The 13,380-nt window shown below is 30.8% G+C and overlaps 1 protein-coding gene across 1 annotated transcript in view; it reads right to left on the minus strand.

The window, feature by feature from the left end:
* The window catches only part of mahj (LisH and WD40 domain-containing protein mahjong), a 31,214-nt gene that overhangs the window by 3,144 nt on the left and 14,690 nt on the right, over positions 1-13,380 (minus strand). Inside the window, 9 exon segments of the mRNA XM_018459178.1 lie at positions 492-713; positions 2,408-2,816; positions 3,007-3,300; positions 3,384-3,573; positions 7,399-7,650; positions 7,753-7,994; positions 11,972-12,166; positions 12,363-12,662; positions 12,724-12,846. Coding sequence (XP_018314680.1) covers positions 492-713; positions 2,408-2,816; positions 3,007-3,300; positions 3,384-3,573; positions 7,399-7,650; positions 7,753-7,994; positions 11,972-12,166; positions 12,363-12,662; positions 12,724-12,846 — 2,227 coding nt within the window.

Below are 13,380 nucleotides of genomic sequence, written 5' to 3' on the forward strand. Positions count from 1 at the left end.
ATTTGATTGATTATTTCCAGTATTACTGTCGCTATTATGCGCAATGTTTCACCTTATTAATTCCACCATGATTTTTACAATCGGAGTACAGAGCGTGTAGGTATATTGCGTGGTTTTGGAATGAGATTGAATGCATATATGTTGCGGCGTGCGAATTGGATTAAGTAGGCGGCGTGCGTTTGTAAATACATACATGGTATAAAAATATAAGATATTCCATTCTCAAGGATACGCAATCGTCTTGAACATGGCGGTTGCTCTTTGACCAATTAAAGCGTTGCCCTAAACTTAGGGCAAACATTTGATTGGTTATTCTGATTTAGTCTGCCGGCCATTATGCGCTATGAAATACCTTATATTCTTACACCATGAATACATATATAGTTAATTTTGTTTATTGCATGCGGATAGATTGAAAACGGAAGTTCTTGTAATCTCATTAGAAAACAAAGTCTTATCTATCTATCTATTAATATAATATTAATTTTTACCATCTGCATTATCAGATGCATCATCATCACTAGCATCAAGATCGTCTTCTTCATCGTCCTCATCAGCTTCATCCTCATCGTCTCTTCGTCTTCCAACATCATATAATCTAACACATGATTCCTGTATGCTGGAAAATTCACCCATATTTTCTACTATAGCAATTTGAGTGTCAAATTTGTTGCAGGCAAGACCATAAATTCCTCTTTTCACATCACAAGTTGCTGAAATATTAATATATGAAATTGATCATAATCTTAATTAATTACATGGGCCCACAAAAAAAAGTATCCTGTACTGGGGTGGAGACCCAGCTATTCTTATGTATTTTGATTCGCTGAATACGAATTAGACATAAAAATAGAACCATCCAGGGCAAATTTTCAATCTAGAACAAAAAAATGGGTCAAAAACCTCGAAATCTGCTTTTATCGATATATTCTAAGACCATTGACAAAAACTTGTGATTAAACCTAGGCCATATGTTTCCCGGTGCTGAAAGAAAAGTATTTGAATATAGAAATGGTTTTGAAAAAAATTAAGTATGAGGAACATAAATGACAAATTTGCGGAGATCTCAAAATATTGTCTATGATTTTAGGATAACAATCGGACTTTACCAAGTATCCGTGTTTTCTATGTTAGTGGGATAGTAGAAGACCGGGAAAATCATTATAAAAAAGAAAAATGGCCAACAAGATCATCATTAGAACCTGGTTCGATGAATATTAAAAACCAACCATTGGTTGAGCCTCAAAAATTCTTCTACCTCCCCTTCACATTAAACTAGGCTTGATGAAACAATTCATCAAAGCTCTTGACAAAGAAGGACAGTGCTTTGAATATTTGAGACAAACGTTCAGCCAAGTGTCTGAAGCTAAGTTGAAAGAGGGAATTTTCGACGGACCACAAATTTGTACACTGTTGAAAGATGAATCTCATGTTGACTAAAATGACTGACATCGAGAAGGCAGCATGGGTTAGCTTCAAAGAAGTTGTAGACAAATTTTTAGATAATAAGAAAAGTGAAAACTACGAAAACATCACGCTAATATGCTAGAAAATTTCCACAAATTAGGTCGTCTCATGAATCTTAAAATACATTTCCTCCATTCACACCTTGATTACTTTCCTGAAAACCTTGGAGACTTTAGTGAAGAGCAAGGTGAACGATTCCAAGACATAAAAGAAATGGAAAGACGATATCAAGGAAGATGGGACATCAATATGATGGCTGATTTTTGTTGGGCATTGAAGAGAGAAATGCCGGCGAAAAAAAACAACCTCAAGAGAAATCCATTACACAGGTCATTTGAAGACAAAAGAGTGGGGAAGCGCGCACGAACATAATCGATCTTTTTTTTAGATATTCACAGGTACAACAGTACAGATGTGATGTACGGGCAGTTATTGTGTTTGATGGCTGCTTGCCTGAAAGTTTGTCTGTGATGTAACTCCTCGAGAATTATTGGGTTTAATCTGTGTCTGTAATGTGAGGCACTCAGAGTTCATCGTTAGAAGTTATGCAAGAGGTGTAGAGGACGTAGATACAGCGTATAGATGGCTGAAAACTATTTCTCAACTCGCGAAACATGATCTAGGTTTAATCACGAGTTTTTGCCAATGGTCTTAGAATATATCAATAAAAGCAGATTTCGAGGTTTTTGATCCATTTTTTTGCTCTAGATTGAAAATTTGCCTTGGATGGTCCTATTTTTATGTCAGATTCATATTCAGCGACTCAAAATATATAAGAATAGCTAGGTCTCCACCCCAGTACAGGATACTTTTTTTTGTGGGCCTGTGTTATTTATAGCAAAAATAAAATTCGTATTTCATAAAATAAAACTTATCTTTTAAATAGCAATATATAACATATTTTTTATTTTTTAAATATAATAATAAGCTTCCCTCTTACCAATATTACTATAATCTAAAGCATCTAGAGTCTTGAAAGATGTTGCGTAATGAGAATCGTTTTCATTGTCTTGGTCTAATGCAACGGCATATATAATATTATTGACTGGTGAGAAGATCACTTCCATTTCATCAAGAGTAGGAACTGTCTTAAGTAAGTGAAATGTTCTCAGATCCCATACTTCAGTATTAGATACAACCTCAGTCCCATTTGGATGAAAAACTCCATTTAATATTTGATTCAATTTATCGAATTTATGAATTTCTTTGCTTGAATTAACATCCCATAATATGCCATCGCTAAGTACTAATTCATCATTCATACTAAAAGTTGCTCGATTTTTAGTATATTGATTTGAGATAGATGGAGTCAAAGTTGTTAATAATTTTCCAGTTCCTATATCATATATCTATAATAGAAAATATGTATGTGAAGTAGTCTTCTTAAGATCTTTTAAGATATAATGCAATTGGAAAGTGAAATATAAGACGCTACTGATCACTCAACTGTTAAAATAATGTAAATTAAGTTAGCGTATTTTCATTATGCAATGTAGTTAAATACAGTTAAATGCTAATAGAATTAGCACATATATTTACCGTCGCACTCTCGCCTTGAGTACCAATTATTCTATCTTGTAATTTGCTAAATTCAACATAATCTTCATTTTCTAAGGGAAATTTCATTTCAAAGAACGCTCCTATGTCCCAAAGTATTGACATAGGACTTCTCCAAGCGGTGGTGGTCAACAAAAGATTACCACGCTGATTACATTCCATATGATACACATAAGATTCATGACATTGATAAGTTGCTTCTTCCATTCCTGTATGAATATTGAACATTTTGATGTCTCCAGTCTGGGTGCCCAAAATGAGATATTGTGTGCAAGGCTGTATTCAAAGATATGATTAAAGAGAGATACAAAACAATAGTATATAAAAATCAGAATAATTTACAATGAATTAAAATTTACCGAAAAAGTACAACAAGTGAAAATTCCTCCTACATCAGTAGGCCGAAAAGTTTTTATAGGGCAAAAACGGCTATAAATATGTCTTCTATCTAATCTTCTACCATCCATTCCTAATGCTCGTCTAGCTAATCTCACTGTTACATTAGTAGGTGAAGAATTTTTTGTACATGGGTCTGGACATTTATGTGGTCTATAATATTAATGAAAGTCAGAGATGTCGAATTCGAACTGCTATACCAATGAGCAATGAGTGGTGGGAACATACACCCTAATAACGGATACGATTGGACACACTAGTGCGCACTGATGCATATTAAAATTTTTGTATATTAATTTGAGTATAAAGAAATGAAATGCAAATATTTCGAATGATAAAACGCCCAATACATTTTTATGAAGCAGCACAATAAAGGCTGTATTCCAAAATTGACTACCAGTACTAAAAATTTAAAGTGTACGTACGTTAACTATAGATTTTCGGTACTGGCAATAAATTTTGGAACATGGCAAAAGTGTGCTGATAATAAGGTTTCGCAATTTAATGTATACGTATATTAAACATGCATTTTTACATCAATTTGTGTACGATGACTTTAATGTGCATTAGTATGCATTAGTGTCTCCAATCGAATTTGCTATAAGAGAGCCACGCACCTGTGGATAGTAACCGAGGCGCTATTGGGCTCATGTGTAGTGGAATGAGAAAAAGTAAAAAATTCGGATATAGCGTATATGAAAAATTTGTAGCAAGAATTTAGAAATGTGCATGCAAAATTTTATTTTGATAAGAGTTTTTACTCTTGTTGCAAATATTTCTATTTTTAGGGGTTTAGAGTAGAGATTAATCCATATCAATTCAATTAGATTAGTCAATTCAAAATTTTTAAAATTTTTGATAATGTTATTATTCATTTATTTATATTTAGAGAGTTGACAACCAATTTAAAAAAAACCGTTTTACTCCTATGTTTGGTCGTGACGATTATTTTAAATTGGTAACGACAGCGGTTTTACAGTTTTTGAATTAATTTTTATACAGGGTGTATCTGAAATAACGCCCACTAATCATACAGTGCTATTCATAATAAAAAAACTAATTGTAAGTCGAAAAGTCCTCTACCATTTTGCAATTTTCGCAATAGTTAACGAGATATTAATTTCTAAAGATTGCCGAATAAATGGATAAAATCAATGTATAAGATAATTTTAAGATATCTTTCAATATTCTTTGTGAAATATTTTGAAGATGTTTCTTAAAGAACTCTTAAACATATCTTAAAGTTATCTTATACGTCGATTTTAGACATTTTGCTCATTCGGTAAAAAAAAATATTGCAAAAATTGCAAAATGGTAAAGGACTTTTCGACTCAGTTTTTTTATTAAGATTAGCACTATATGATTAGTGGGCGTTATTTCAGATACACCCTGTATAGCTCTTATTCTATTTATTCTATTAGAAAAACCATTCTCTTTAGATTAATATGATCTTCCTTTTATGTTATTACAAAATTTTTCTCTTAAAGTTAAAAGTTTTTATGTAATTTTGAACTATCTCCAAGGTATTAATTTTATATTTTTCTCCTCTTTAATCCAAAATTTTATTTTGGATATCCAGGAAGAAAACAAAACATAATCAATTTTTTTACGTGAATAATCGAATGAGATATTAGACAAGTACGAAAATACCAACAAATTTGAAATATTTTGCTTCCATTTCTTTAATAGACTTTCAAAAGTCAGAAATATATAAAAAATCCAATTTATATATAATTAAAATGAAAGACGTACAACACAAATCGAAAATTTGCATTGTAATAAAACTATAAAAAACTCTTTTACAACATTAAAAAAGTTGGTTAAAGTGATATGCAGAATAAGAAATATATTTTAGTTGAAATTCTGTAGAAAAAAAATGCGCGTTTTATATGTACATGATAACACATGTGTGAGTAAATAAGTAATACTGTGCAATTTAGTTAAACATTATTCAACTAAGGAACGAAAACTTAAACGGTCCGAGTCGGATCTTAGTGCTTAAATATTTCGGTGTGAATTTTATAAACACATCCAATTCCGCAAACTACACGCCGAAATTAGTTTCAATCTTTAAACGTATTCAAAAACAGAACTAGGATAATAATATTACAAATTAAATTGACAAGCAATTTAATAATTTAATGCTAATAAGCATCAATTATTAATAGTCTTCTAAGGTGCTTGTTAGCATCAATGTTATTCAATTGCTTGTCAATTTGATATTATTATCCTAATTCTGTTTCTGAAAATCTGTTTAAAGACTGAAACTAATTTCAACGTGTAGTTTGACGAATTGGATATTTGTGTAAAATTCACGCCGGAATATTGAAACACTAAGATCCAGCCCAGACCATTTAGGTTTTCACTTCTTAGTTATGTATTCATTGCGGTCAAAAATAAAACTCTGTTTATTTTTTACGTACCTTAAATAATTATTTATTTAGTCTTTACAATAAGATTTGATATTTCTTTCCCGCATTCGACTTTTATTTAAACTATCTTTATATTAATAGATTATTTTGAATGTAATGCATATCTTATTCGATTTTGACTGATGTAAAAATAGTTTAAATACAACATAAGTCATACGTAAGGAAAAAAATACAAAATCTTATTAAAAGGATTACATGAATAATAATTATGTTTAACTAAATTGCATAGCGTTACTTATTCGCTTGCATATGTGCTTTCTTATATGCGCAATATACGAATGTTTTTTTCATAGAATTTAAATTAAAATATATTTTTATTCTGCAAATTATATCAATCAATTTTTATCATTGCACGTATAACAATGCAAATTCTAGATTTATTCTATGTTCTCCATTTCAGTTATAGCTATTAAAGAATTAGATGTTTTATACGTTACTTATCTTGAAAAGCCTGTTGAAAAACTAGGAAGCAAAATACTCAAATTTTTGTTGTCATCTTTATACTTCTCTGATATACCACTGTTCACATTAAAAAATTAATTAGGGTGTTTTGTACCTTTCCTGATAAAATTTTTATTTAAAGATTGAGAAAAATGTTCTGATCAGAGAGAGAGAGAGAGAGAGAGAGAGAGAGAGAGAGAGAGAGAGAGAGAGAGAGAGAAAAGAGAGCAATATGAAAATAATTTAGGCGAAAAGTTGCAATAACGCAAAAGAAAGATTATGTTAATCTCAAGAGAATAATTTTTGTTAATCCAAATCAAATAAATAAAACAAGAATTAGAGTAAATTAGTAATTAACGCAATGTTTGAAAATTTTAAAATTGCTATGCGCTAATTTAAAATGGCCATCATAGTAAGGGTAACAAATTTATTAAAAAAATACTTTCCAATTCTTAAAACATAAATAAATAAATGATAACATTACAAAAATTTTAAAAATTATGAAGCAACTAGTGTGATTAAAATGATGGAATGATACTTACTCTACACTCCTAAAAATATAACTGGCGGCAAGGATAAAAATTATTTTATTGAAATGAAATTTTGCAAGCATGTTTGTAGATTCCTACAAATTTTTCTGCCATATTCTAATTTCCAACTTTTGGTTTTTCATTCTATCCTCATGTACGTGATGCTCTTATAGCGTTTTTCACTAGCAGAGCTAGTGCGCACTCAGTGCACTTTAAAACCGTTGTACACATATCGACGTAAAGATATACGTTTAATAAAAATATAGAAACGAATTAAACCGCGAAATCCTCAATACATTTTATTATGCTATTTGATAGAACATATATTGAGTACTTTATTAATTAAGATATCTCACTTTTACATTCAGATTAGGTTAATGTACAACAGCTTTAATGTGCACTGAGCGCACACCAGTTCTGCCAGTGAAAAACGCTATTAGTGTGCGTTACTCGGTGGTGCAGCAATTCGAATCTGCATCACTGATTAAAGTACATACATAAACAAAATAAAACAAATAATCGCATTTTTCATATTATACAACTATTTTGTTTATAAATGGAGAAATATTACTTACTCAAAAAGATTGAATTGTGGACATGTTACCATAGGATTTTTACACAAAGCATGTTGATTGGTTAAGTATTCTGTAATAATAGAATCGAGAGTAACAGATAAATTAGAGGTAGCTATACCAGGCCCACCGCCACTTCCAGGATCTCTGAAAATCTGTTTCTGTAAAGATCTACAGCTAGTTGATTGGGATTGTATCATAGATTGATAATTCATTGGAATGATTAGAGGTTGCCTTTCGGATGACATTGATTTCCTACAACATAATAAATATTTTAAAAAAAGAAAAACTGATTGAAGACAAATAAGAAAATAAATAAACAAAAATAAACTATTGAAGAAAGTATACAACTCTTACTTCTGATTAATTTGTAACTTAATCGGCTGATTTGCATTATTCGAAATAACGTTTTGATTCAAGCAATCTGCAAGTTTTAATCGGATATTATTATTCCCAGATGATGAACCAGTGCATCCACCCGTATGGGATATAAATCGAGATGATGTAGGAGTATTGTTTCGATAAGTAGTTTCTCTTTGTGTACATCTATTTGTATTATACAAATTAACAGGGGCACCTGGAGAAAAACTATTTCTTGGCTAAAAAATAACATTTGTAATAATTATGATATTTGTAATAATTATATGTTATACGAAAGTGTCAACTGTTAATTATTTTATAATTATTAAAGAATATGCACGCACGCACGCAGAGTGGAGCAGTTGAAATATTACAAACTATGTAACTACATATCATTTTTTAAAAGCATCTATGTGTTTTCGTTACATCAATTGATTCATCTTATTACACTTCGCATTAAGGTATTAAGATACCATGGTATGTTGGCGATTCCTTTTGATTCTTTAACAACACGTTACCATTAAATGTAGGACTACCTGCCTATGCATATCTCTGTCTATTATATCCTCTCTCCTCACAAAAGCTCCTCGTCTCTGAACTTCTTGTTCTATTCTTCAAGTATGCTGATATCGTGTATATGTATACATAATTTAAGTATGTGTACAATCGGATACAACACATTCAAAATTTATGCTTTTGCTTTATATACGGTGTTAATTTGATGATTTAAGGGGGTCTCCTACATTAGAGGGTCGAAAAAAGTTGATTTTTTTTTCATAAATCGATAATATTCTCTAATAGATACAACTCTTCGAGAATATTTTAGAGTGAAATTCGAAGTCCTTCAGTATAAATTCAGGGTATCGATCATGTAACTTTTTCTGTAAAGCGGAAACGTGAAAGTGAAAATTTTTATGTATGTATGTATGTATGTATGTATACACACACATGTATACAAAAAATTCACTTTTCATGTTTCCGCTCTAGGGAAAAAGTTACATGATCGATACCCAGCGCTTGTATACTATACGGGTACACAGCGCGCAAGTATAATAAATAATTTAAAAAATTATTTTATTATAGTTCTAAAGTACTCTTAAAGCCATTCAATTTTCATTCTGGAAAATTTTTTCTATCTCTTATAGTTTCGATGATATTCGCTTCGAAAGAAAAAAATTTTTTTCAAAGGAGTGTTTCACCTCCTAAACCTCGAGATAAGCACAAACAAAAAAATAGGTCTATTTTTTCATGCTCTACAACATATCCAAAGCTCATTAAAATCAGTAAGGGTCGGTTCCCTTGTAAACGAGAAAGCTCGTAGAATGGCTCAAATTGCTGAAAATGAACTCCATGAGGAAGCTGAAAGATTATTATATGCCCCTGGAACAACAGATTAACCTTCAAGCACAAATACTTAAGAACTAAACCGAAAATTTTTAACGCGTTTTTCTCGAAATCTGTTTTTTGCATCAATTTTGTGTACACGATTGAGAAACAAGTGTCCGATCGACTTCTTTTAAGGCTCATTAGTTAGCTAATAGTCAACCTGGTTAACCATCCTCAGTGAACTTAAAAAGTTAAATAAAATTCTATAGCTGATACATTGCGTATTAAATCCATATTATTGTAACTAACTGTGTGCGACATGATTATATATTTTGTATTCTTTATACGTAAAATTTATCTAATATTTAAGCATTGCGTCTTAATTTAAATTTATGTAATAATTTTTTTTTGACTGATGAAGACTTAATATAATCGAAACGTTATTTCCATGGTTATTTATGATATCTAATTACTAGTTAATTTTGAATGAGATAATATACTAGTTTAAATTAAAATCTTTCCTTTGCTCGGTTTTTTTATCTATCTATTCATTAATTTTTGTGTCTACAATATCGAGCGGATTATGTCTTTTCTTATTTTATTTAAATAAAATTCAACAATTTTTTTTGCTTAAACAAACGGCTGCTATCTAGTGAAAATCGTAACTTTTTTTTCAAAGTCACATAAAATTTTAATTCATATATATATTTTTTAATTTTTTAGGTTCACTTAAGATGATATTCTATAAAAATTAGAAATATTTTATTTTTTAAACACGGATTTTATTTTTTGTTTCAGGCAAGAATTACAGCCGTTAAAAATCGTAACGTCACGACAAAGTGCCAAACTAAATGTTTATATTTTTATTACTTATAATACTTTTTTCACATAAAAATTTGTACGTACTCTACAATAGCTATATTAAATGTGTAAAAAGTTTGAAATCGATAAACATTAGTCTTTCTTTTGAAAAAAATTACGAAAAATCACCTTTGTTTTCAGTCTCTTAATGTAGAAGACTGAAACCCCTTAACACCTTTATTTCAGGCTTCTAATTAGCTTAATATCTAATTGACTTTCATTCTTCACTTATATTGTTTCATCTATAATATTTGTGTTCGAATATCCTTTCTTACCTACGTGATTGTCTTCATTTCAAGAGAAACTTCATTTTGCTTCATCGTTATCTACACGTTTTCAATCGTCTTTATTTTATCTTCTTTGATCGTACAAATAAATTTCAGGCTATCTTCTCTTATATTGTGTGGCAGTCAAATACTTCAATCTCTTACCTAATAATATTTGTTCCTCTACTTTTAATTCTACATTCAGATCATCTGCTTCTCTCCTACATTGCTTCTCATTTTTAACGCTAATTTATTACGTCTGTATATTTTATTTTCATTTCATATTCCCATGCTCTCATTTCTCGTCATAGTAACATTATTTTCATGAAATCGGTACGAAAAACTTTAGACACGTTTCTCTCAAAACCATGTTTTTTGAAACTGTTTGATGAATATCTTCAGTTCTACTTGGCCGATCACGTCCAACTTGCATGTGCAGCTTTAGTAGACATATCATTATCATCGGTATCACAATTAGATGCGAAAAAATTTTTTCGATTTTATACAACTCTTCAAAAGATAAAAAAACGTAAAATTACATTAACTTCAAAGTGTCACCATTTTTACAATTTTCATGTTTTTATTTTTCCCATGGTTCCGACCATAACCACACTCATATTGATTAAGAAACACTTTAATTTTGTTTCAGATAAGGAGAAATGCCGTAATCCATCAAATACTAGGACAACTATTTTTTCCAAGCTTTTGGATCGAGAGCTTCACAGCCACTATGTATCAAAATTTCGAAAAAATTCATGAATGTTATTAAAATAAATACATCTGTAAAAAGTCCTTTGTAAAAACTTTCATTGAAAAAAAATCTGAAAAACGATCTTTACGTAAAAAAACGCCCTTTACATTAAAATATTTTAATGTAAAGTCCCCCCCTTAATCACCAGATATCAAGATTACTAATCCTTCCCCATACATCGTTCCTCTAAGTTCCGTGGCGCTTTCTCCTACACCTCAGTCAAATACTTCAATTCTCTTCCTGTATCAATAAAAACCTCTCTCTCTCTCTGTCCTCCTTTCATTCTGCCTCGCCTTTTTGCTGCCTCGTCACTCAGTTTTTAAGGGACTGATGTAACTGGCGTGTATGTGCTTGCGTGCGTGCGGGCGTACGTGCGCGCGCGCGCGCGCGCGCGTGTGCGTATGATTATAACTATTGCTTCATCACTCATTGCATCTTTGTCTTAGTCCTGGTTTGTTGCTGGTAGGCTTTGTAACAATAGTTTTGCTGATGCCCAACTATTTGCAAGCTATTATAGTCTATTGTATCATATTTTATGTCTATTACTGTGTTAATATGTAGTCTTTTCATAGAGTTTTGCAATAAAGTAAATTAAAAAAAAAATACTTAATGAAAATATAAATTTTATTAGTGTTTTGAAAAATTCTCTATGTAAGCTACAAGTAATAAGCTACGAGAATATGTAATAAAAAATGGGGAGTCCCATTCAAAAAATTCTATGTGAGCTTGCTCTGACCTTAATAAAGCCACTCAATGTCAAACTAATGCCACCATCCCATGTCACTCTCGAAGTTACAAAACTTTTGTATGAAACGTTTGTAAAATGTTTTGTTTCCAAGATAAAAATTTATAACGGTTTATTTGAACACCCGGTATATATATATAGTGTGTGGGTGTGTGTGTGTGTTTTGTATATGCGCGCGCGCGCATGCGTATATAATAAATAAAAAATACATTTTTTATCTAAAAGATTTTAAAAGATCTTATTGAGATCTCAATAGTTTCAGCTTACAGTTGCACTCGTAGGATTTCGGTATGTAAAAGGTTGATATGTTGTTGCTCTCATAATTGCAGACGATTCCAAATTTGCTTCTCTGTGTAACACACTAGCCGTTTCAGTTAAACCTTTTGACATAAGATGCTGATATATTAATTGATTAAGTTGTTGTTCATTATATTGTATTCTCGTCTGTGCTACAACATTAGCCTATATAAACAATTATTCAAACATTATACAATTGTAAGAAAAGATAAATAAATATGTAGAAGAGATAAATGCTAGTTTCTTTAATGGTAAAAATAAACTCTACGGTACTTCAAAATTATCAAAGAATTCATAATTGATAAAAAGTGCGAATGTTTGAAATATGTGTAATTATGTACGCAAATTAATAGAAGCTTACCCTATGTAGACTGACTAAGGAAATTTCATATTCTGCACCTGTTGGTTTTGCTTTACCAGACACCCTTTCCATTAATTCAAGAGCATACTTTTGAAAAGTAACATGTTCTTGCCGTTTCTCTTGTAAAATAGGATCTTTCATAAGTGACTGAATTTGCCCATTTGTAAACATTGGTAACTTGCTAATAATCTGTCTAACTTTCTCACTACGTGCTAGTCCAGCTAATGCACGACATGCTAACGCTCGTATACTATCAGCATCAGTAATAGGTGTTTTTACCATCATTAATTGCAGTAATACCTGTTAAAAAAATTATTTTATATAAATTATATACAAATAATTAACATATGATAACACATACCATTATTCCATTATTTGATCTAACGCTTTCCCATACTTTTTGTATCAATTCTTCGCTATTGTGAATATTTGCTTTTTTTTTAGTAGATCCCGTTATAGAATATCTAGCTACATTTCCTCCGACCTTAAAAAGTCAAATGTCATTAAGATATCTAAAAATATATACATATACAGGGTGTCCCATTTTAAATAATGCATTAATATTTCTCGAAAACTATGGTAAATATGGAAAAATGTTTCAAACAAAAGTTGTATGGTTCGGAAGGGAACATAAGAAGGTACCATTGATTTGACTTTGGGTGGGTCGCCAACGCCAAGAAAACCTGGCAAAGTCAGGTCAAGGTCACGTCAATTTTTTTAAATGGAACCCCCTATTTTTCACTACATTTTCTTGTAGCTTACCTAGAAAACTTTTCAAAACTGTAATAAAATATTTTTTCATTAAGTATTTTTCGAATTATAAGGCCCGAAAGTTACAGTACAGTCGGCATTAGCATTATGCAAGTTGTTCGACCGACGGCTAAAACTTCTTGAATATTGTTCAGGATCATATACTGGATAACATTTGTCAAGATCAAGGCCATTGGAGATTATTCCTCTTATTTTCATTTTTGCACTAAAAATTCATTTTTATGTACGAGGATCGTCTGAAAAGTTT

The sequence above is a fragment of the Mycetomoellerius zeteki genome, unplaced genomic scaffold, assembly GCF_001594055.1.
Source record: "Mycetomoellerius zeteki isolate Tzet28-1 unplaced genomic scaffold, Tzet1.0 scaffold8, whole genome shotgun sequence".
Lineage (NCBI taxonomy): Eukaryota > Metazoa > Arthropoda > Insecta > Hymenoptera > Formicidae > Mycetomoellerius > Mycetomoellerius zeteki.